Source organism: Pongo pygmaeus, chromosome 9, assembly GCF_028885625.2.
Source record: "Pongo pygmaeus isolate AG05252 chromosome 9, NHGRI_mPonPyg2-v2.0_pri, whole genome shotgun sequence".
Classification (NCBI taxonomy): Eukaryota; Metazoa; Chordata; class Mammalia; order Primates; family Hominidae; genus Pongo; species Pongo pygmaeus.
In genome coordinates, this window is record NC_072382.2 from 127,126,095 (window position 1) to 127,150,338 (window position 24,244).

The window sequence follows — 24,244 nt, forward strand, 5'->3', positions numbered from 1 at the left end:
AGCTAATAATTGGCAGAAGAGCATCAAATCCAGGGCCGGATCCTCTGCTCTTTCCATTCTCTGAGGCTTTTCTGATCTCCCAGGCAGTTCTCAGGACATTGTTCAACCTTGCCTCTCCTCTGTGCCTTAGCTTCCCCTGGTTGAAAAAGGACAGTCCTCTATGCCTACACTGATGGCCTACCTGTCCCTGTCCCTAGCGGGCTGCCAAGGCAGGGTCTCCAGAGTGCTCTGAGGGCTCCTTGGAGAAAAGCTCCAAATCTGGAGTGGCCAGTTCTGAGACCAGCTGTGAATGCACCAAGTGGCCTCCTGGAGTGGGTAAGACCAGTTTCTTCCCGTGCCAGACCAAAAAGAATGGAAGAGAGCTACTTGGGGAAAAACTGAAATTAGAGGTGTGCTAGTAAATATTTAACAACTTGCTCTCTGGGAGTGGGGGTGGGGAGGGCAGGGGCAAGCCCTGATTTGCAGCATTTGCCAATTTCCGTGGTGTAAATACCCCCACCATGGCCAGTTTTAAGCTCTCAATGTGATGTCAGCCAATTTGCAAAATTTCTGAAAATTTAACAGTTGGCTTTCACAGGCCAGAACAAGGCAGTTTTTCAGCCCACTGCTTAATAGCCACGCCCTGCCCCTGGTTCACACCTGAGCCTACTCTTTAGGCTGTGCTGCCCAGTAACTTCCCCCCAAAAAACTTACTTCAAGCTATCCCCATCCTCCTGGCCCCCAAGCCCTGTGGACAGCTGCAGGTCCTCTCCCTTTGAGCTCTAGTTCTTGGGAAGTGGATGTCTCTGGCTAGAAAAAGAAACCTATTTGGAGATAAACACTCATTCTCCAAACCTGCAGGAAATGCAGAGTTTGCTGACTTGGCCCCCATGAGCTATATAAATTTGAGTCATCGTCCTCCTCAGACCAGCTCTGCTGTCTTCTTTCCACACTTCCGCTAGTCACAGCCTCTCAGCTGGGGCCTCTTGGAACACTGGCAAGTGACCACTTTTGATTTACATTTTATTCTGAGCTTCCCTCCAGGGCCTTCGCCCCACACCTTTCCCTGAAGTCCTGCCTAGGAGGGGGACTTCATCCTCCTTCATCCTTCTTCATCCCAAGAGCTCAGCTAACAGAAGCCGCTTGTGGATTCCTTCAAGGACACGAGGAAACTCACTCCTAGTGGGCAGAGCAGAGCACACTGTTCCCCCTACATGTCACCCTCAGACGAGCTGTGCAGAAGTAGCTATGCCTTGCTTTATGGCAGAAGTACATTCCGGAAATCTCGTGTTTAATAATAACAACCTCTCCTCCATCTGTGAAGCGTTCTAGAGTTTCCAAAGCACTTTTACATACTACACATCGTCAAATCCGAGCCTCACACCAGCGCTGTGTGGTGGGTGGTGATTATTAAAACACCCTCATGGTGTCTGAGCCTGTCAGAGTTGGAAGGGCTTCAGATATCATGTAACCCAGCCACCCAGCTGAAGCTCCCGTCTTCTGCACGGTGGCCCAGCTGGTCAGTCCGACTCTGCTTGGCCTCCGTGGTGGCAGGAAATTCACCTGGAAAGGGAGGCAGCCCATTCCAGCCTTAAAGAGTTGGGGGATTGGAAAGGTATTATTTAGGTTGTCTCCTTGTTATAGATCAAATGCATTGCTTGTAGTTTGGCCCTTCGAGTCATACAGAACCGATATAATCAAATCTCCTCATTCGGATATTCAAAGGGGGCTCTCATGTTTCCCCTTCTCCCCCACCCCCCAAATCTTGCCTATATATCCCACGTTCCTTCAAATATTCCTCATACAACGAAGTACCGAACCCTTTTACCATCCTGGCCGACCCTGCTTTGAATGTACTTTCATGTACTTGTTTAATCAGAGTGGTGCAAGACCAGAAGTTTCTGCGTGCTGTGAGCAATGCCTCTGTTAACGCATCCTCGGCTAGCATTAGTTTAGGTTGGATTTTTTTTTTGACAGACACTTTTGATATATTGAGCCAGCTGTCAACTAAAACACGGCTACTAAGCCATGTCTCTCCTTCCCTGCACTTCAATATTGATTTTTCTTGGCCCAAATATTAGAAGTGTTAAATTTTAACTTATTAGATGAAGAGTAATCTTATCAGATTTAGCCCCTTGCCAAAATCTGTAAAGATCTTTAGGATCCCAGTTTCACAGCATTCATAAATTTGTTGAGCATTTTTTAAGACGTTCTCTAAATCACTGATTAAAGTGCTGAATAAGAGGATAAGGAGGAAGCATGTGACACTCTTTTGGAAACCTGCCCCAAACTGACATTTATCCTTTAATTGTCATCCCTTGGGTGTAGTTTTCTAATCCATGCAATTGTCCACCAGGCTGCATCTCTCCACATTTTCTGCCAGGCTATCATGGGAAATACCTTGCTGAGGTCACTTACACCATGTTTTCCTGATCTGCAAGCTTAATGGTTATGTCAGATCCATGAACTGAGCTTTCTGATAGCAATCTCTCATCTTTGTGACTCCAGTGCCCAGCACAGTGCCTGGTACATGGCAGGGACTCAGGAAGCATCTGAAGAAATGATCAGTTGCATTAGTGAATGAAGGAATGAATCTGGCCCAGATAAGTGTGAAGATTACTGGGTTTTAGTTTTTTTCAGAATTCACTTTATTTCTCTATTTTGAAAATTGGAACAGCATTTGCTTCTACTTTCTTTCTTATGGCACCTCCTTAATACTCATGAATTTCAAAAGGTCACCAATTTGCTTACTGATGAGAAAACAGGAGCTTAGGAAAGTTAAAGAATTTGCCCAAGGTCAAAGGCTAATAGGGGAAAACGGTAGGACTCAAGCAATTGTCTTCTGGCTTCCAGGCACTATGATGCTATGTCCAGCCTTTTACCCACTGAGATTGGAAAGGCTCCCCCAGATCAGCTAACAGTGGCAAGGGTATTTCTGCCTAATAAACGACACAATCTAGGAAAGCAGGTACATTTCTTTTATAGTCTCAACCTCATTCACCACCCATCATTCATCTATACATTGATTCAACAAATATTTATTGAACACCTACTAGTGCCAGGCTATTCTGGGCCCTAGGAATACAACTGTTATAATCACTCCATGAGCTTACGTTTTAGCTGAGAGTGAAGAGAAAATCAATAAGCACATAAATACAGAATATAATCATGGTAAGGGCTATGAAGGAAAATAAAGCAAAAGGCAGAGGGGCTGTATGGTATTCCAAAGAGGTGGCATCTGAGCGGAGATCTAAATGAAGAGAAGATCTAAATGAAGACATGCAAATGTCTTAGGGATATAAGCACCAGCAATGCTTGTATTCACAGAAGTATAATACTTTTTCTTCCAGAAAGCAGGGACCTAGATTCATATGATGAACTTTACAACTATAAAATATCTGATTCTTTCAAGGCATATTCATTATTTATTCACTCACTCATTTTCTCCGCAAGTATTTTTATTAAGCGTCAAACCTTTTTACTAAGTATGTGCTAGTTGGAAGCTGGTGATGAGGGAGTGACCAAGGCCTCAGAGGAGAAGACAGATAAGTACATGAAGCCCAACACCGCATGTGGGGAGAGCTACCATCGTGCTATGGACAGGGTGATGTAAGAGAACAGTTGAGGCTTATCATCATTCACACTTTTAGAGATTTCTTTGACTGAAGGAAATAAAAAAGCATGAAATTCCATAACGATGGTTTTAAAAAAAATTTAAACCATTGAACCATTTCTTTAAACAAAACCTTAGATAGAAAATCTAATAGATAATATTAAAAGGAGTTGCTCTGGTTGGTACAAAATTGCCGGCCTCGGGACACCTTCAAAAACATGTCACAGTTTATGAAAACCCCTGCCCTAAATATTTGTTATGGCCAAGAACAAGAATCTGTTCATTGCCCACTAAAGCCACTTATCTTGAAGTGGCCAGGTAAACCAAATTTGGAGAGCCATTCAGTCATCCGTCAAAACCACTGGGACCATTGGCTGTGGCTTGCATTAAAGGGAATAAATAAACCTGTGTCCAAACGACAGCTGATTCAGCTCCTGTTTTCCTGCTTTTCAAAGTCATCAAATCAACTGTATGATGGTCCAAATGACTCATAAGCACAATTTAAAGGGTTCATCCTATTGTTTTTTCTACTTCTGGGCAAGGGTTACCCTATTTGCACTAAGAGTCATCTCTTTTCAGAGTGTGCTGGGCATCTCCTGGTTTTGGATGGCCTGAAATTGTTTTCTAGAACATGCTCATTTGAAGAAAGCCTGCTTTTCTTCCCACTGTAGCGCACGTACGAATGGATGCTCCTTGTGTGCTCACAGTTCTCTTGGCCACATGCTCTCCTCCGGGCACAGCACACGCCAAGGCGGACCTCACACTACAGCCTGGAGACCAGCACCCTGGCCATACTAAACTACCACCTCCGCTTTCTTCTCTCTGCAGATGACGGCAACCACCCAGCCACCCTCCAAGGCCCAGGCTGTCCACATCTCTGCCCCCTCAGCTGCTGCCAGCACACCTGTGCCCAGTGCCCCCATCGACCCCCAGGCCCAGCTGGAGGCTGACAAGCGAGCTGTATACAGGTAGGAGACACTTCAGCTGTGTCTACAGCCCTCAACCAGCTTCAGGCCCAGCTCAGCTGTGAGGGATGCGAATGCAGGCCAAAGGGTGGGCTCAACAGAGATGACGGCCAATAGCTATTCTCCCTTGGCATCCTTCTCTCTCTACTCAATCCAGAAACCCCTCAGCTGGCCACAGTGACTCTAGCTTTCTGGAAATGTCTAGGGAGGGATATGGAGGCCTAGGCAGCACTTCCTATCTCAACCAGGGAGATGACCCCTAATGGGTACCAGAAACCCTCTGCTCAGCCAAACAGGCAGCTGCCTCAGGACCCTCTCCTCACCCTGTGCCCTGTTGTTGCTTTCCTTCCATCAAGCCCACCAGAGCACTGGACCTCTGACCGCACCCTCTAGGACTTGGCAGTCCACAAACTTTAGGAGGCATGAAAATCACAAGGAGAGCTTGTTAAAACACATGGTTTTGGGCTTCATCTTCAAAGAGGACAAATCAGTAGATCAAGCTATAGGAAGAGGGACATGCATTTTTTAAAGCATTCCAGGTGAATCTGATGCAGCTGGTTATTGGACCACACTTGGATTCATGGTAGTCTTTGTTTTTAAACAATAGGTATTGCATGTGACTGTAGGTGCTGGTACTTTTCCCCAAGAAGGGAAGTTTGCTGAGGGCAGGCAGCTTGTTTCTTCTTATTCTGCATCTGCCCCACGCATCCAGGGCTGAGTCTTGAATGTTGCAGAGGGTGGGATGGGGCTCAGGGAAATGCCTGTCTCCTTGATGAACTCCCATTCTTGTACATAGTTGGGGAGGAAGATGCTGTCACCTGAGAACAGGCCTGAATGAGGCTCCTACAGGGACTTTAGTTATCATTAACCACTAAGAGGTGCCCAAGTCCGCAGTCAGTATTGAGGCTGGACCCTTGCTCACATTCCCTTGTGGGAGCTGATATGTTCACATGCATCAGCAAGTATGGCTCGCCTCTGGCTGGGCACACACTGCAGCAGGTGCGAATGCCAGTAACACGTGGAATGATTCACCCAAGACTAATGAATAGGAAGATTGATTTCTTTCTGAATTCTCCCCCACCACCCCAGTGACAGTGCCTTTATGGTAATGGTGGTAATTAGGACTGTTATTCTTATTCTCATCGGCATTATTTTTAGTTCCTCAGATAAGCCGAATGCCTCTAATACCAACAGTTGGGAGTCCAGAGCAGTGGCCTCTGATCACGGATCCTGGCACGAGGGGCCTCCCAGGCCCAGGAGAGGGACAAAACACAGCACCTGTGCCCTGCCCTGTGAAACACATAGGCCAGGCCCAGCTGCCTGCTGGTGGAGAGCTCTGGCTTGGGCCCCAAGGAACTCCAGGACCTGGTCACAGTACCTGTCAGGGAGACTCTAAGAAAGGTCAAGCTAGCCACCCCAGTGTGGGATGGGCCTCCTTCCGTCCGCCCTTCCCTCTTTACAGTCTCTTATTGAATCCTTACTATTCCTATGTGGGGGCTGTGCCAGACTCCAGCGGAAGGAGGGTCAATGTATAGGCTCTTCCCTCTGTCTCTCGAGGCACCGATAGATGTGCAAACAAGAAACCAGAGCTACGTGGTCAGAGCAACAGGGAAGGCTTCACAGAAGAGGCAATATTTGAGTTTGGTCCTAAAGGCTGAGTAAGAGACCCCACTAGGTGGAGAAATGGGGTAGGAGAGGACCTTCCAGGACCAGCCAGTGGCCAGAGAAGCTGGGAATAGGGAGATGAGGCTGCACAGCCACCTGTAATTAACCTGGGCAAGGTACAGTGGGCTTGTGCTTTTGTGGGGAGCATAAGGAGGGAAGGGAGTAATGTGGCCTCTGAAAACTGCCCGACAGCCTGATGACATATGCTTGTCATACTCTATTTGGAGCATTGGTACTCAAAATGTGGCCTGTGGACTGGCAGCATCGTATCACCTGGGAGCAGATTAGAAATGCAGGCTCTCGAGGCTCACTCAGGCCTAAGGACTCACAGTCTGCATTTTCACAAGATCCCAGGGGATTCCTATGCATACTGAAGACTCACCTCGCAGCTGCTCAGACTCCTGGGGCAGGGGCCTGTGGTGAGCAGAGACCGTGGTCTAGAAAGACCCCCAGATGAGTTGTGTAATGAACAGTTTTTGGAAACCTAGGTTTGAGTCCCACCTCCACTGTGTCCTAGCCTCTCTGAGCTTTCATGTCCCAATGGAACCTAAGCAGCAGACTTGATAAGAATCAATGAGACAGCCCATAGAGGCACCTGGCCCTGCGTCTGGCACCAAACAGAGGGTTTACTCAGTCCCACCAATGGGAACCATGGGTTCCAAAGCCCTTCTCACAATCCCAGACTCGTACCCTACCCAGGCCAACCTGCATGAGAGGTGGGTCACAGTCCCCATGGGAACCACCACATGGATGTCACTTGAAGTATGGCCTAGACCTTTCTGCAATTAACACTTCTTCCTACTCCCCTTCCCTCCTGGGCTTTATCTTCTCCCTCCGGGCTGACCATCCGCAACCCTTGGTGTTTGCCCAAAGTATGTCTGCAGCTGTCTGACCTGGAAGAGGGAATCCCAGGCAAACGCGGCTGCCCCAGCACCTCAGGACACCAAGAGGACAGCAGCACCATGCTGGCTTCCCATCTCTCCAGTCCTGCTGTTGCCTCCTGGCCCGGCAGCCCCTGGGTTGTCTCCTACAACCACACCTCACCCATTAGTACCAGCCGCCCTCTCTGCAGCCATTGCCCCGGGATGACCGGGGAGGGAGCTCAGCCTCCTGTAGGGTCGGATAATTTTAATTAGATTTGCCTGCCTGGGGCAGGCTGGCTGCTCCAAAGCACATCAGGGAGTCAGCATTTCATGTCAATAAATGTAACCAGAATCTTTCCATTCAGAGGAGTGCCCCACACCGGCTTTTGGGAGCCCCCATCATGGCCCCTGCTAGAACCACAGATGAAGGAAGGGTGGGTGTGGCCCCTCCCTGACTAGGACCCTGCTGGGTGGCAGAGGGGCAGTGTGACAAAGGGGAGGGAGCCTGCCAGTGCCCGGGAGGTTTCATTTGTGTATGAGGATGTGTTAATGAAATGTACTGGTTCCCTTCTGATGTGGAAACTGTGGGGTGGGGGGCAGAGGGCAGCGTCTGTCTCTAATTGGATCATACCAGAGCATCATCTGGACTAATCAGCAAAGCAACCAGGGGCTCCGGCTCAGATTAATGATTGCAGTCTAATCCGAGCAGATCCCATGATTGGATGCACATCGCGGGTAATTGTGTTTGTGGCCCAGGAGCAGCACTGAGAGGGGTCCAAAGAGGGGAGGCCGGTGGAGTGAGGGACCACAGGTTTGGACCCAGCTCAGTTCTCTCCTCCCCCAGCCCCCACCTCAACCCTGGGGTTTTCTCGGTTGAACCATAACACCCACCCGCCCATGCTGGTGATGGGTCCGATGTTAGGGGCTGCCTAAATTGGGGGATTAGGTTGCCAGCGGCGCAGAGGCAGGGCCAAGAGGGTGAGGTTAATCCAGCTTTCCCTCCCCCTCCTCCCCTCCAGTCTCCTTCGTTCCCCTTTGAAGTGAGTGGGTTCCCATGGAAACCATGGTGTCCTGAGGAGCGGAAGAGGGGCAGGAGCTAGGCCTGGCCAGGTGCTGGTGGGGGAGGAGGTTGGCTTTGCGAAGACTGCTCTGCTAAGGTGTTGGCTCGCTTCCCTAAGGCTGAAATCCTCTCTGAGAACCAGGGACGTGGAGGTGCTAAAGTTGTTGCCCATTATCGATAAGGAAAAGCTGGGCTGGAGGCATGAGCAGTGAGAAGACAGTGAGGGCAGTGGTGCTTTGCCTTTCCATTAAGAACCCAGAGAGTGGAGCTGCGGGTCAGGGATAGAGGGTGAGGTAGCTTGTGGACCCTGCCTGTCTCCTTTGTGGCATGACTCACAATTGAATTAACTGTGTTAGCATTTGTGTCAACCTTATTTCTGTTTCCGCCGCTATACTGTTAACTCCAGAGGACAGGGTCTGTGTCTGTCTTGCTCATTGCTTTATCCCCAGCACCTTACATGATACCTTAGAGTCAGCAGCTTAGATGAAGTAGCTACTGCATCAAAGCTTGTTGGACGGCTTCATTAATTGGTTAGGGAGCACCCCATAAATATACCATAGTTCTAGGTTGATGTGCCAGCAAATGTCTTTCGAGGCGGGGAAGGGGAGCAGCTCCGATTTGTAGCATTTGCTGATCCCTGTGATGTAAATACTCATACCATGGCCCATCTCACACCGCCCACCTGACGGCACCGAGCAGTAGGGAAGACATGAGCAGGGCGGGCTCTCGCTGGCCTCAAAGCCCAAACCCCACCTAGGGAGCCAGATTCCAGGTGCACAATCTCTAGATTTACATGCATAAGCCCATCTTACAGGCCAGTTCTTTAAAATGGTGTTGCTGATACTTCTAGCTGCACTCCTACATTCTTGGTCCTCACTGTCCTGTCTGGTCCACTCCTGGGTTCTAAATTTGAAATGTTCTCTCTTAATCAATGAACTCTTGGAACAGCACCTGGTGTGGATAGGTGTTTTATAAGTGTCTGCAGAGATGATTTTCCACCTGAATGCCAAGGCAGTCTGTCTCTTTCCATCTGCTTCAGCAGAGCCCCACCTTCACTCCAAACTTCTCCATCTTTTCCAAGTGGCTTCCAAGCCTTTCCTGGTCTATCAGCGAATGATCTCCTTCCTCGCAGCTCCAGAAACCCTGCCTCAAACCATTCTTCTGCCTCCTCTTTAGTTTCTTAGCTCTGAGAATCTTGCACTTTCCACACCATGTGTCTAGTTCTTTCTGTCAGTCTCATCTCCCACACATCACAAGCTCAGAACTTCTACCCACATGGGACCACCAGAGAGCTCATGCTCAAGTCCAGCTCTAGTTCAATAAAAGCAATGTGAGCCCTGTTTATAATGCACTTGTTTCTATCTCATGCAGACTGGATGGCAGAATCCACACTTGTGTGGGGAAGGAACAGAGCAGGACAGTAGGCAGTGTTCAGACCACTCCCTTGAGACTATCCTAAAGGTCACAGAAGTTTCCGGCATGATCCTGACAGCCCTATAGCTAGAGGTGCAAATGCAGCCAAGGCCCTGTGTTGGGCAGTGGGAAATAGAATCATGCTCTAGAAATAGACTTGGTGAGAACTAGCTTTGTCACCGTGGGCTAGCTCATCTCTCTGGGGCTCTGTTTTCTTAACTGTCAAAGAGAAAAATGATAATAGCTAGAATACAATAAGATAATAAATGGCATACAGATCAGTGTTCGGTAGACTGGGGTATTTTAAACAGAGGAGCCAGCATATGTTGCTTTGGTCCATTCAGGATGTGAAATCTGGTACATTCGCAGGGGGCAGGATCAGGGTTACGAGCACATTCTGGTTCACACTCTGGCTCCATCACTGGACACTAAAACTTTCTGTGCCTCAGTTTCCTCATCTGTAAAATGGGGCTAAAAATAGTACCATCTCCTCATCTAGATTGTCATGAGGTTTAAATGAGATAACGCAGGTAATGTGCTTGGTAAAGAACCTGGCAGGTGGTCCACATTCTGTGCGTGTCAGCCACTGTTGGATGTATTGGTGTCAGGCAGGAGCTTGTGAGCCAGGAGGTAAATGCTGAGAGGCGGCGCAGCAAGAGGCAGGGCTGCCAAAGGTTTCCAGTCAAGTGATCTTCACTCTACAATTCAATTAATTATTAACTGAGCTCCAGCATGCGTAAGGCATTGTGGTAAATTCGGAAATGGGCCCTGTGCAGGGACAGAGGGAAAGATAGGCGTAGAAAGTAGCTGTGACATAAACTTGGCACACAGTATGGGCTCAAAAAAGTGTTTGTGGATTTGACCGCAGAGCTTCAGGCCCGCAGCGTAGCGTGGGAGAGTTGCACTGCTTTTCCCAAGGGAGGTGAGCCCCAAGAGAATGACAGCCACACTACCAATCCTGGGGCTGGGCTGGTGGATGGGGCAGGAGGAATCTCTCCAGGTTTGAGGCTAGACAGATAGGCTGGATCCTGTGTGACTGTCCTCTGTAGCAACTGCCTGGTCGGGACCCTGGGAACTGGAACTTCCTAATGAAGTGTCTTTGAGAGAACTCTTCCACCCTGTGACCAAATAGTGTTCTGGCTCCAGTGAAGTTGACCCTGGGGCTTAACCCTCTGCCTTCCCTGGCACTGGGCTTGGTCATTTCTGGAATGTGCTGGGTGAGGTGGCCTGAGAATGGTGTGGGAGACATGCAGCCATTCCAAGCAGAGAAGTTAGGACCGGATGCTTCATGCCAGGGCCTCTGGACCACTAGGTGCTGTGGGAAGATGTTCCAGGCTGTGTCCTTGGCTGGGCTTTGTGGGATGGGGGTTCTAGCAGATAGTCCCTGCTTTTTGAAGCAGCTGGGTTCACTGGCACCTGAGGTAACATCTCAGCTGCTGACTATAGTCAGGGGGGTGATCCTGTTGGAGCTATAATCTGAAAAGTGAAACCATGCTCAGATTTCCTCTGTACCAGGCAAAGCCCATTCCCTGCCCTTTCTACGGCATCATAAGGCCTCCCGCGCCAAGCCCAGCCTTGCAACTGATGCTGACAGGCCCAGAGGCTGCAGCTGTCTTGCTCAGGGAGCAGGTGTGCTCAGGAGTGGTGGATCCTGCTGCTTCCACGGCTAACCGGCCTGACCTAGGTAGAGCTCCATCATCCAGGGTCCCCGCCAAGACCAGAGATCCAGGAGTCCTGAAATCTGATGACTTTTATCCTCACAAGGTTATGTTAGGATTCAATGAGATAACCAATGCTAACAGCTGGCAGTGCTTGGCACACAGAAGGCCCTTGGTGAATGGTAGCTACATTCATGAAGAAGAACTACACCGGGTCTGTCCCGCTTACAAGAGGGAAGACAACCAGCAATTGGGCCTCCTGCTAGTGCAAATGACGTGGGGTGGGGTAGGGTGGGGTGGGGTGGGGTGGGGTGGGAGGAGAACAGAAAGCTGGGGCCATGAAGGTTCATATGGCCAGTGGCTTCTCACCAGGCCTGAGCTAAGCCAGCTTGCCTGTCTTTTAACCATAGTGCCACTTTCTGCTTTTCCCGGGCACTGATCCATTTCACAGTTGAGTGGAAAGAACCTGAACTGAAAATTTAGTCTGCATTCTGACTCTACCATCAGGCAAATCTTTAACTTCTTTAGATAAGCTTTCCTACCCCACAGGGTAGGCATCAAACGAGGAAAGCAGAGATCTGTAAAAATGTTAAGGCCTCTCCAAACACACGCAAGTATTATTACAAGAGGAGGTTCTTTTGGAAACTCACCGGATAAAGCAGAGATTCTCTCATACAGCAACAGTCTCATGGCTCCCAGGGTAATCCTGGCAGCTCAGTTCTTGGACCCTAGGATGTGTATGACTCAAGAATAGTAGAGAAAAGGGGGAAGGCAGATGAAGTGAGTCCAGTTACTGCTCACAAGTAGTACATGGGAGAGAGGGGAGAGCACACGATTTGGAGTTTGAATACCCGGATTTTAAATCTCAACTCAGTTACTGCATAGCCTGATGCAATCATTTAACCACACAGCACATCCGTTTGCTAATGAGTGAAATGGGAATGGGAAGCCCGTTGGGGTACCAAAATGTAATAAGCACATATAAAAGCACTTTACAAAGTGCCACCCAGTGTGTGTGGGTGCGTGTTTAGTCCTTGACTATGACCAAGACAACATGGTTAGGGCTCACCTCCTCACAGCATCTCTTCCCCTTGAAGTTCTTTCTCTAGGGCGACTGGCTGAATTTCTGGTGACTTGGATGGAATCTCTGACCGCCTTTCACTAGCTGCCTAATTTCAGGAAAGACACTTGTCTTTTCTCTTTTGTTTATAACTTTTATTTTAGGTTCAGGGTGCAGGTGCAGGTTTGTTATATAGGTAAACTCGCATCACAGGGGCTGTTGCACTTCTCTTTTCACTGCCAGAGTCACCTCGCCTTGTTCTGAAGGGGCTGGAGGCGACATCCCCACCAGGTCTCATGTATCAGGCTCTTTGTATTTTTGCCCTCGCAGAGCAGTTTTAACTTTCACTTGTGGAGATTTCACATAGATGTGTTTAATGTGCCGGGAGGAGTGTGTGCATGCATGTGTCTGAAGGGAGGAGGGCTGAGCAGACTGCGACCTGCCTTGGGCCCCACACTTGCTGGGAATGGACCTGTCCACCCACCTGGGGGAGGAGAGCTGGGCTGGAGCCCAGGAGCCCTGACAGATGCAGTTCCAATTTAGCAACTCGAAGAAGTCCTCTCCAAGGCAACCCAGGCGAACACACCGCCCACTGGGCAGGACTAAAAATACACCCGCATGGTTTCAACGTCACACCTGAAGTAAAAATACATCCAACCAGGGGCCGCTGGCTCGCTCCCACCCCGCTCTGTTGTCTCCATCTGGTGCTTTCAAGGGGAGGAGAAGCAGAGGGCTGGACAAGCACCTTCCTCCCTTCTCCCTCCCCTCCCTCTAAGACCTCACCACCCTCTCCGCAGGCAGCCCCCAGCAGAGCCCCAAAGAAGGCAGGTCCTTTCGTAGCAACTGTGGCTAGAAGCTGCCAGATGGCAAAATCTGTTCCAAGTCCCCCTAGTATGGATGGATTCTGAGCCTGAAAGAACTTGAGGATTGTGTCTCAGAACCTTCATTCCAATAGTCATTGTTTACTCCACTCATTCATTCACTCATTCCCATTCACTGATTCGTCAAAAACGTATTGATCCTCTGCTGTGTGCCATACACTGTGCCTAACCCTTGGGAGTTCAGAGAGAGAGAAAATTCGGTCACCGACTGGAGGAGCCCACCATGCCGTGAGGAAGACAGACCTGTGCACAAACGACTGTGTTTAGTAGAGTTTAAGAAGTGTCATAAAATAAATAAAAATAAATTTCTATTGGCAGTCCTTTTTCGGTTAAAAGAAAATGAGGTTCGAAGTTCTGATAAATTGTAAGATGTCTCTCCCCCTCCTCTTTCTGGGCCTCTATTTGAATTGGCATGTGGGTTTGTTTTCCCAGCCAAATGAGTCAGTGGAGATGGGAATATAAATTTATTGGAGTGGATGGTGTCAATGTTGCCCTGAATTTAAAAAGTGCCCACGCACCATTCCAAGGAAATGGAGCACGCATTAATTGATAGTTTACTAAGTGCCAGACACTCTCCATGTTTCTTCATTTAATTCTTACAGGAACCTGCATGGGAGGTGTTATCCTTGATGAAAGAGGACACTGAGGCTCCAAAAATTCAGTAACTTACCCAAAGTGTAGCTTATTTGAGACCACCCAGCTTCCCACCCTAAATTGTGAGTGAGGTCAAAGAAGAAACCCCTAGCATTTGCTGTGAGGGCTCAGAGGAGGCGATGGTTTCTCTTGCTGGAGAGACCCATGAGGGGAGCCTGCACAGAAGGCATGTTGGCCGGGATGCTGAGGTTGTTGGAGGGGACATGAAGAGACACAGGAGCAGGGAATTCAGGTGGAAGGAGCAGCGGGAAGAAAGTCATGGGCACACGAAAGCAAAGGGCAAAGATGGGCACAGGAAGGCACAGAAGTTTGCTTTCCATGGGCTGCTGAAGGAGAGTAGTGACCATTCCAGGGACCAGGGTCCGTCTGCCCTCTCCTTCCAGCCACCATCTTTCTCTGCTGAGTCCTTCTACAGGGATGTCCAATCTTTTGGCTTCTTTGGGCCACATTGGAAGAATTGTCTTGAGCCACACATAAAATACGCTAATACTAACAATAGCTGATGAGCAAAAACAAACAAAACAACAACAAAATCGCAAAAGAAAAAATCTCATAATGTTTTAAGAAAGTTTACGAATTTGCGTTGGGCCACATTTAAAGCCGTTCTAGGCTCCATGCCACCCATGGGCTGCGGGCTGGACAAGCTTGGTCTAGGAGAGATACTGATGCCACCCATGGGCCGCGGGCTGGACAAGCTTGGTCTAGGAGAGATACTGATGCCACACATGGGCCGCGGGCTGGACAAGCTTGGTCTAGGAGAGATACTGATGCCACCCATGGGCCGTGGGCTGGACAAGCTTGGTCTAGGAGAGATACTGAAAAGAGGCTGAGGCCACATGATGAAGAGCCTGGAGCACCCATCTGCGAGCACTGGCTTAATTTCACCGGCATCCAGGAGAAAATTTACTGCCCTCCCCTGAAAGGGCACTTGTTGTGGACTGTCTGCGGTGAACAGATGCCCCAGGAAGGGGTTAGGGGTCTGTTCGGGGAAGTGGTATCTAGGATATTCTCTGGTTCTGAGATCCCAGTGGTCTCTGGTCTGGGCACTAAGAAATAAAGGCTCAAAACGCCAGTCCTCAAGCAGAGTTTCTGGAAAGGTGAGCTTTTGGCAACCTGACAGCCACTGTGTGTCGGTAGGGTGTAGGTTGGTAGCCGGAGTACCACCGATCCCTGCGTGCCCCACCTCACCCCACCCCACCAACCAACAGCCTTGTGTCCTCTGAGCAGTGGGACCCTGACCAGGCCTCTGGTCCTGCTGGCCCATGCCTGAAGATATCCACCAAAAAATCTTGTTCTCCCATGCATTCCACCTCTGGATCATCCATCCTTGGCCCAACAGGAAGAGACAGAGGCTCTGTCTCCCCTGTCCCCATTGCAAGAAGCAGCGGGGGTTCAGGGATGGGGTGGGCAGTGACCCTGAGCTTCCCTCTTCCCACCCCCAAGAGGGTGAGAATGGCTGTAAGGAAGGTGCGGAGGGAGCTGGGGGGCTCCAAGGTCAGTCACAGGAAAGGAGGTGGATGGCCCAGGCAGGCAGTCACACACTTGGCTGGACCCATAATTGAGGTCTGCAGTCCTGACCAAGGTCACAAGGGAAGGGATGGCTGAGAGGCTTAGAAGGGACAGAGTGGCATGACTGTGAATCACAAAGTTTATCACCCAGAAAGAGAACTCAGCATTCACGTCGCCCCTTGCCAGTGACCACCCTCGCCCCAGCTCATGGCTGGTGCTGTTTCTGTCTGCATATCCACTCTCTGGCTCCCTTGTGTTTTGCATCTTCGCCTCTCCGAAGCTCTGTATTTTTGCATTCTTTCTAACTTCTTTTCTGTCTCTGCTTCTGTTTCCACTCCTCCCCTAAGAAGGAAGAAATGTTTTATTTTTTTAAAAAAACCCAGGTGGTCCAAAAAGAAAGAAAGACAAACGAAAAAGGACCCAACTACCTTTTTTTTTTTTTTAATCTTTTTCTTTCTTTTTTTTTTTTTTTTTTTTTTTGAGACAGAGTCTCAATCTGTCGCCAAGGCTGGAGTTCAGTGGCGCAATCTCGGTTCACTGCGACCTCCACCTCCAGGGTTCAAGCAATTCTCCTGCCTCAGCCTCCCGAGTAGCTGGGATTAAAGGCACATGCCACCATGCCTGGCTAATTTTTTGTATTTTTAGTAGAGACAGGGTTTCACCATGTTGACCAGGCTGGTCTCAAAATCCTGACCTAAGGTAATCCACCCACCTCAGCCTCCCAAAGCACTGGGATTACAGGCGTGAGCCACCATGCCCAGCCAAGGACCCAGCTATCTTTTTTTGAGTCCTTTTAATAAAAAGAAATTAGCCACAGCCACATAGGGGAACTTTAAGTTATATATGAACATAAGAGTTACCAAGGAAGTTGCGGGGTCCATTCCTGAAGGCCTTTAAAAATGTTAGGGCAATCTGTCAGCCCAATTTATGTTAAGACTATCTGTCTTGAGGTGGGGAGAAATACGTGGGCTTTGTTGAATCTTACCTGCCCCATGATGCTCCCCGAAGCTTTGGTGTTGATTGAGGGGTCTCAGCCTCTCTGCTGCTAAGAGAGAGGGTGGTGCTAACCTCTGCACAGGGCTGCAGCCAACATACTGCCCTGTCTCTAATCGCCTCTCCTGGGGACAGCTGCACACACCTTGGGCCTCAAACTGGGCATTCCAGACCAGCAAATGTGGGTGATGTAAAAAACACGAAGGCAGAAATGTCAGAAGTAATTAAACCAAATGATGGCTTAAACCCCTGTAGAAATCAACACATCCGGTTTAATCACCTTCTTAAGCTAGCACAAGACTGCAATTCTGTGGAGAGGGGTTCTTTATTTCTTTGGATCGTTAACAAGAACTGCATATCTTGAGTTTGATTTTAGTTCAGATGCTCCTGGGGAGAGGTGATGAGGGTAGGGGGTGGGGGGTGGGATGGGGGACTCAGAAAAGAGAAAAGAAATAATAAAATGTTATTCGCGATCATCTCTTCTTCCCCTCTCCCTGAGCTGAGCTGTGTCTCCCTCCTGCCTGCCTCTGTCCGCACTCCTGGTGAAGGCGCCCGCCCTCCCAGCACCCAGGCGGAGGCGCAGTGCTGAATGTGCTAAATTAGGCCATTAGAGAAATTCATTTCTCTTTATTAGTCTGTGTCAAATCCTTTTTATTAGTGGCTGGAAACGACCTCTCTTCTGCAGTAAAATGTCATGCCAGTTCACTCCTTTTATTTGTTCTGCACTGACGAGGCTCAAACTCTCACTGAATTAGTGCAGAGAGATTTATTTCCTCCAAATTTTGAACGGCTTAAGAGAGATTGGGGTGGAGGGGGCGGTCGGGAGGGAGGCGATATGGGGGGAGAAGAGCGAAGAAGGGGTCTGGGAGGGAGAAGGTGAGCTCTTATGGAGGTCACATGTCCTCAGCTCTTTGGATATAAAGTCTAATGACCATTCCTCACATCCCACTCATCGTCATCGACACTCGGCACTGGAGACCAAGTGTCCACATCTCTGCTTCTAGCCCATGGAGGATATGGACCCACAGTGGAAGATATCTGGACAGCGGGAAGAAGCACTCCTGAAAAACCATTTTGTAGTGGGACAAACTGAGGCTCAGGGAAGGCCAAAGTCTCTCCTCTAACTGGGAATCCTTCTCCCCACCCATCCCTGGCTAACACAGGGCCATTTGTATTGCAGGTGGCTTTGATGGCAGCTCTCATGGGCCCTGCCCTCAGGGTCGACCCTCAAGCCTGCAGCTGAGACTGCTGGGAAGAACTTTTCCAAAGTGGCTGCCAGCCTCCTCTCATGCTTTAGGGGGTGATGTTGGAGGGTAGCTTAGAAAATATAGGTCAGCTTTTAGGCAGGTACAGGCTGGGCACCTGGGGAAGGGGAGGTGACTCTCCCATAACTGTGTTGGGAACAGCTTGCGAGAAGCCCAGGACCATGCTGCAGCCACAAAACCCACAGAGTCGCTGGGAAACGGAGCCTGTCTCTCAGTGGGCAGTGCAGTGTCTCAGGGATCCCCACGCATGAGGTAGAAGGTAGTGTCTGGGTTTATCAAGTGAGCCAGGCGGATGGAGCATGGGAGCCACAGGCGCCCCACTGACCGTGACCATGGATCACAGGAAAAGCCGTGGGTGATCTCAGATGCCATCTGAGCTCTGAGAGAGCACAGGGCTCTGGGATGGGGTGGGAGGAGCCAGACACTGGAGCATGGGGAGGCTGGGGTAGGAGAAGAGAGGATCTGGGGGCTGACAGTACCCTGCCCTCCAACCCTGACTGCTCAGTCCTCAGGTTGCAGAGCAGCTGGAGAGAGGATGCCAGGCCAGTACCTGTGAAGTCTGCCCTATGCTCCATGGACTCTTAGTTAACTTGGAGGGAAGGGTGGGCAGCATGTTCCTTTCTTCTGCGACAGCAGGAGCCACAGAAGACACGCCCAGATATGCCCCCACATACATACACATAGCCATTCTGGGGAGATCTGACACCTGGAAGTGAAGGAGGTTTAGAAGGCAGACCCTGGCTGTGGTTCTGCAGAGGAGGTGCATGTTCCCTGCTGTATGTAACAATGCCTCCCATCCCATCCCTGCAAGCCCAGCTCTGTCACGAGGCACCTCGTGATCTGACTCCTGCTGCCTTTTCAACTTCATCTCCCTCCACTCCCCACCTGCCTACCTGGCTCCAGACACACTCGGCTACATTTTGTTCCAGAAACATGCAAGCTCATTCCTGTCTCAAATGCTTTGCTTTTTCTCCTGCTGGAACGCCAATCCCTTAGCTCTTTGCGTGACTACGTCTCATCATCTGAAGCTTAACTTAAATGTCACCTCCACAGAGAGGCCCTCCCTGACCACTCTAAGAAAAGCTGCTCCTCCCTGCAGAAGCAAGGACAGAAGCAGAGGAGATCACCCTCCTCTCCCTACCCAAAGCCTAGTGCTAGTAGCTGGGGGACACAGTCGTGGCAGATCTCTCTTCCTTACCCCACATGTCACTCACACTGTGTACACAGAACACACCATCCCTGTACGCATACACACGTATTGCATACAAACAGCACAGAGAACATGCACACTGTGCTCACAGGACACAAAATCAGCACCCCAGTTACATACACTACCCATCTGTGCATATATACAGCATTAGCACAACACTGTGTGTGCACACAGTGAAAACACACAGGACCCCACACAACACTTGTTCTCATTGACAGCCTGCATACAACCTTGGTGCACACACATACATATGCACATGCACACACACACACACACACACACACTTTGTCCCCTCCCTCCAACTAACCAGTGAGAAAGGAATGTGCGGTGACCGCAGCTGCCACGGGGTTGGGGCGGGGGCTGCACCCCCACCACCTGGCACGATGCTGCGGATTATTAGTTCCTGGTAATTTAGTGCCCTTGTACAGAGTCGATTTGTGCCTTTCATTCCTAATTGATCTAGTGGCTGTTTAAATGGCAGCAGGCATCTGTTGAGAGTAGGGAGGTTCATAAGGCGCAATAATTCATAACACCGTCTGGAATTTGCCTTTCATGTCCCTCAGCTAAACCACTGCAGGGCTCTGCTTAAATTACAGCCACTGAGGCTTTCTTTGGTATTCCACTCAGGGCCAGGAGAATCTTGCATTAAACTGGGATCAGGTTAGATTAGACTATAATATGCTGCAGTATTAGTGGCTGCAAATGAAGACTTATACTGGAGTTTAACCCCTTCACCTGGTTTTCTCTTTGTCTTCAGCCGAATGGCTAAGCTAACGCATTGTTTTCCCTACCAGCTTCCTAGTAGATCTTTCTCAATGGATCTCCTGGCAATTTGGGGCAGCAAATAGGCCACCCTTAAATACTGACCCTTTTTTTCTGCAGACTGCACACCCAGTCTGCAGCCCTGGGGCCCAGCAGTTGGGGCATTGGCTTCCAAAACCAGGGTCGGGGAGAGAGTGTGCAGGAACAGGCTCTGCCAAGCCCAGCAGCTCCTCTGGAGCAGGAATTTCCCTCCTCCTCCCCCACCACCCCTGAGTCTGAGTAGAAAGACCCATAAAATGCGAGTGAGTGTGGATGGGGGTACGTACTTTCTGTCTTTTTGTCCAAAATTGTTAGAATTCCAAGATGGACAGGCTCCTAGGGGTTCCCCCACCCACTTACAAATACCGTATAAGCTAGATATTCAGTCCTTCTCTGTGTGCTCAGTCACGGTGCGCTGGAGGGGAGACCATGGTCTGTCTGCCTTACTTATCGTGTTCTCGGTAGGACGTGGCGGCTCACACCTGTAAACCCAGCACTTTGGGAGGCCAAGGCAGGCAGATCACTTGAGGTCACAAGTTTAGACCAGCCTGGCTAAAGTGGTGAAATCCCCTCTCTGCTAAAAAAAAAAAAAAAAAAATTCGGGCATGATGGCAGGCACCTGTAATCCCAGCTACTTGGGAGGCTGAGGCAAGAGGATCACTTGAACCCTGGAGGCAGAGGTTGCAGTGAGCCAAGATCATGCTACTGCACTCTGGCCTGGGTGACAAAGCAAGACTCTGCCAAAAACAAAAAAACAAAAAAAAAAGACTTACTGTTTCAGTATGGTAGCCACTAGCCACATGTAACCTCTTAAATTTAAAGTAACTAAAATTAAGTAAAATTAAAAGTTCAGAGTCCTAGTTACAGTAGCCATATTTCAAGTATCCATTGGCCTCATGGGGTTAGTGGCTGCCATATGGGGCAGTGGAGATTGCAGAGCATTCCCACCGTTGCAGAAAGTTCTGTTGCACAGCACTGGCTAGACCATCCCCTTGGGCAGAGGCATGGGGGCCAGGTCCAGGTCCAGATCCAACACACATTCCTCCTCCTTGCCCAGCAAATGGGACTACGTCAAAAACAAAAAACAAAAAAAAACCCCTACATTGCATATTCCCAGGAGTCTGGGGAGACAGACCAGAGAGGGCTGTGCAGATGCATTTTTGGAACTGCAGTGGAAGGGAATGGGACTCTCTGGAGTCCAGTGTCAACAACCCATGCACTCACATGCATACATGCTGCAGAAATAAAGGTGCTGTGGACTTACACATGCAAATACGCCTACACACATATAACATATATATTTACCAAATACTTTTTGACATCCACATACGTCTGACTAGACTTTAGACATATAGTGATAAATAAGGTGAGCTAGATTCCTGCCCTCATGTAGCTCACAGTCTAGTGAGGCAGGAAGACAATAAAACAAACAACTCGGACTATCAGTGCAGGTTTGGCAGTGGGGGAATGGGGGTCAGGAGTCAGAAAAGCTTTCAAGAGTTGCTCATCTCCAAGATAAAATCCATAGAGCCAGGCCGGGCGGTGGCTCACGCCTGTAATCCCAGCACTTTGGGAGGCCGAGACGGGCGGATCACGAGGTCAGGAGATCGAGACCATCCTGGCTAACACAGTGAAACCCCGTCTCTACTAAAAATACAAAAATTAGCCAGGCTTGGTGGCGGGTGTCTGTAGTCCCAGCTACTCAGGAGGCTCAGACAGGAGAATGGCATGAACCCAGGGAGGCAGAGCTTGCAGTGAGCTGAGTTTGCGCCACTGCACTTCAGCCTGGGCGACAGAGCGAGACTCCATCTCAAAAAAAACAAAAAGATCCATAGAGCCATTTAGATAAACACTATGGCTCACATCTAGATGTCATAGAACCCCCTGTCCCGACCACCACACATACGCTCTTCACTTATTGATTCCTTCATTCACCGAATATTTATTAAGTGTCTGCTATGAACATGCGTGCCAAGGTCTTAGGGATATCAGGATCACTAGGTCAGGTAGAGTCTTGGAGGAAAACAGTGAGCAAATGATTTGCATCACGTAGTGATGTAAATAATCGTTGCATCATTGTGTGATGACCTAACGCACTGGGCTATCTGACCTAAACTGAGTCTACCAAGACTCAGGACAGGTGGACACATCTGCCCACCACGTGTGGATGAGTCTTCAGGCTCACGTATGTCTCCTGCATTCACTTGCAAGCACACAAGTGTTTGTGCACATCTGCCACCCTTAGCTGGCTCCAGAAAGCCAAGAATGGATCTATGACCTACCACAAATGTTCACATCCAGGACTTCTCTGGACACTCCCCACGTTTCCTTCCTAGGTTGACTCTGAGCCAGAAATGGACACTTACTTCTTGGAGGGTTTATAATCCATCATCCCTCCCCAAATATTCATGCAGTTTATCTGACCAAAGAGAAAAGGTAGGCGACCAGTGGGTAGGGACAGGAGTCTCTTAAGCCCAGAAGCTGGAAGAGTGGACCCTCCTTGCCAAGGCACAAAGTGCTGCCATCTAGATTGACCATAGGGACTGGGGATGTTATCAAGGAGTGGGACCTTGGGAGAAGTGACGGGAACGTGGGCAGGGAAGCCTGGTGGCTTCTGAGCACAGGTAGCAGCACGGTCTCTGTGTGTGCGCATGTGTGAGCTCTTGATGTCCCCGCAGGCACCCTCTTTTCCCGCTCCTGACGCTGCTGTTTGAGAAATGTGAACAGGCCACCCAGGGCTCTGAGTGCATCACCTCCGCCAGCTTTGATGTGGACATCGAGAACTTTGTCCACCAACAGGAACAGGAGCACAAACCCTTCTTCAGCGATGACCCAGAACTGGACAATCTGGTAAAGACCCTCCACCCTCTACCCTGGCTAGAGTCTTCCTACCCTCTGACCCCTTTCAAAATGCCCTAGAAATGATCCTTTCATTAATTTACCAACAAAAGGTTTTGAGCGCCCACCATGAGTCATGCACTAGATGCACCAGTCTTGCAGCCAAGAACCATTTCTAAATGCCTTAAACCAAGAGTTCCATGCACAGGCTTTGCTGCCAAAGTTCTGCCCATCTATGCCCAGAGTGGCACTAGCATCTTAGCATCCACCCTTTTACAGTGCAGACAGGAGGAAAGAAGGGTCGTAGCAGCCAGAATATCAGGGGTAGCTGTTCTGAGTCCCGAAGTCCTGGCATGTTAGCAAATCTGTCTTGGGCTGTCCAGTGAGGAGCTAATAGTTGATGTGCTACTGTATGAAGGATGAAGGTAACTGATGTTGGAGCACATTAATTGAGAGAAAGACCTGGCATTGATGTGCTGAGGAGACCAGTGGAGGACCCATTCATTCTGGGGACAAGGTAGATCAGGTTCCCAAACCTAATTTGTCAACTAGAGCACAACTACAGTTTTATAAAAATACATATTTCTAGGCCACACCGCCTGGGAATTGTGATTCAGTGACTTTGGTGGGAGCCTGTGAATCTACATTTTAAAAAGTTTCCTGGGCAGTTGCAATTGTCATTAGGTTTGGTAACCACTGAGCTGGGTGACATCTGAATTCTCATCTAGTTCTGGGAATTCTGCAGAGAGAGCAGTAGAGAGGTTGCTCTGTTTGTCCATTACTCTAGTCATCTTGGAATTATTAACCACAATTCTTTATTTTTGTGGGTGGATTACCCAGGTTATGCACAGTGAATTTGGAAACTCTGGAAAACTCTCCCCCACAAATTGATTAATGATAGTGCTGTCCTCTTGCATTTAGAGTTTAACTGGTACCTACTTCCAAAAGGGAAACAGAATTAGAGAAGAAAATGTGGTTCCAGAAAGGAAGAAAAAGAACATACACACACACACACACACACACACACACACACACACACACTGCATCTGCAGAACAGGTGTAACTGGCTTTGGTATTCTGTGCTGTGAATTATCCACACCACTGCTTCTCTCAAGAGCTGAATATGTGACTGTATGGAGTCCAGAAGAGTTGCCAGGAGAGCCCACCCTGGCCTGAAGCTTTGTGAAGTGTCTTGATGGGTGGAGTGTTGGAAGAGCAGAGGAGGCCCTGCAGGAGGATAAGGGCTCGCTTGCTGTCGGGAGGGTCAGTGAAGGCATCTGAGATCCCCAAAGCCACCTTTTCTCATCCTGGGGCATCCCTTTCCCTGGCTGGGATTGGCAGCCCCCTTCCCAGGAGGCAGGCTGTTGTCTCTCAGGTCCCATGGGAAAGCTGCCCTGTGCAGGTGCTCCAGTTGCAGGCTGGTTTTGCACTGCCCTGTGCTCTGGCTGATCAGAACCATCGACTGCAGTTGGGGAGCAGATCCTCACAGCCTAGACCCATGGCAGCCAGGGGGCCAGGAGGTGCGGCAGCCAGGGGGCCAGGAGGTGCCGCAGCCATTTCTGTAGGAGCTGGGATGGACCTAGGGGGTGGGGCCCACTCCCCTCATTTGGCACAAAAAGAAACCGAGGCCTAAGTTGGTAAGTAAATATCAAAAAGTAAACTGGGTAGCTAATGTGAGATAACTTATACCTTCTTAAGAGGGAGGAGTTCTGGGGGAACAAATTTCTCATGCCCTGCCCACCACCACCTGCCAGGTGAGCTCTGGAAGACCCACCAAGGACAGCCTCCCATCCTAGCTCAGCCTGGAAAACGCCCAG

The 24,244-nt window shown here is 49.5% G+C and overlaps 1 protein-coding gene across 3 annotated transcripts in view; it reads left to right on the forward strand.

Annotated features, from left to right (window-relative positions):
- Positions 1 to 24,244, forward strand: part of PKNOX2 (PBX/knotted 1 homeobox 2) — a 266,903-nt gene that overhangs the window by 197,119 nt on the left and 45,540 nt on the right. For all 3 annotated transcript variants that reach the window (XM_054439917.2, XM_063671572.1, XM_054439915.2), the window contains 2 exons: positions 4,421 to 4,560; positions 22,268 to 22,439. In XM_054439917.2, the coding sequence (XP_054295892.1) occupies positions 4,421 to 4,560; positions 22,268 to 22,439 (312 nt within the window). The remainder of the gene's footprint in view (positions 1 to 4,420; positions 4,561 to 22,267; positions 22,440 to 24,244) is intronic.